This window comes from Otolemur garnettii, unplaced genomic scaffold (genome assembly GCF_000181295.1).
Source record: "Otolemur garnettii isolate 467f Iridium unplaced genomic scaffold, OtoGar3 scaffold00018, whole genome shotgun sequence".
Taxonomy (NCBI): domain Eukaryota; kingdom Metazoa; phylum Chordata; class Mammalia; order Primates; family Galagidae; genus Otolemur; species Otolemur garnettii.
Window position 1 is genome coordinate 28,677,666 of NW_003852413.1, and position 770 is coordinate 28,678,435.

General features: G+C 53.6%; 1 protein-coding gene across 1 annotated transcript in view; it reads left to right on the forward strand.

The window, feature by feature from the left end:
* ABCC3 (ATP binding cassette subfamily C member 3) overlaps positions 1-770 on the forward strand; it is a 75,186-nt gene that overhangs the window by 44,253 nt on the left and 30,163 nt on the right. The window contains exons 10-11 of the mRNA XM_023511270.1: positions 21-224; positions 346-526. Of these exons, the coding sequence (XP_023367038.1) occupies positions 21-224; positions 346-526 (385 nt within the window). The remainder of the gene's footprint in view (positions 1-20; positions 225-345; positions 527-770) is intronic.

The window sequence follows — 770 nt, forward strand, 5'->3', positions numbered from 1 at the left end:
TCAGTCTTTCTGCCACACAGGTACAGCAAATGAAACTCAAGGACTCCCGCATCAAGCTGATGAATGAGATCCTAGGTGGCATCAAGGTGCTGAAGCTGTTTGCCTGGGAGCCCAGCTTCTTAGAGAAGGTGGAGGGCATCAGGCAGGGTGAGCTCCAGCTGCTGCGCAAAGCTGCCTACCTCCACGCTGTGTCCATTTTCACCATGATCTGCACCCCATTCCTGGTGAGGCTCTCTGTTGGGGCTGGGCCCCTGCCTCTTGCTGGGCCAGCCTGGGCCTCTGGGTGCCCAGGTATGGCTGGAGCCCAGAAGACTCCATCCCAACACCTACCCCCATGCTGCCCAGGTGATCCTGATCACCCTTGGGGTGTATGTAAGTGTGGACCAGAACAACGTGCTGGATGCTGAGAAGGCCTTTGTGTCCGTGTCCTTGTTCAATATCTTAAAGTTTCCTCTCCAAATGCTGCCCCAGTTATTCAGCTCCATGGCTCAGGTAACTGTGGGTGCAGTTGGGGGGTACTACTGGAGTTAAGGCAGGTTGTGGGTCAGGGAAAGGTCATTTAGGGTCAAGGGATAATCAGGGAGAGTTACTGAAATCAAGGGAGGGCCATTTTCATTCTGAAGAATTGTTCAACATTGAAGTCATTGGGATAAAAGTTATTTGGAGGCACAGGAGTTCAGGTGGGGTCTCTGGGCATAGCCTTCTCTTACCAACCTGGACCTTACCCGTGGGCAGTGGGAGCCTCGGAAGACCCAGTCATGAGAGGGTTC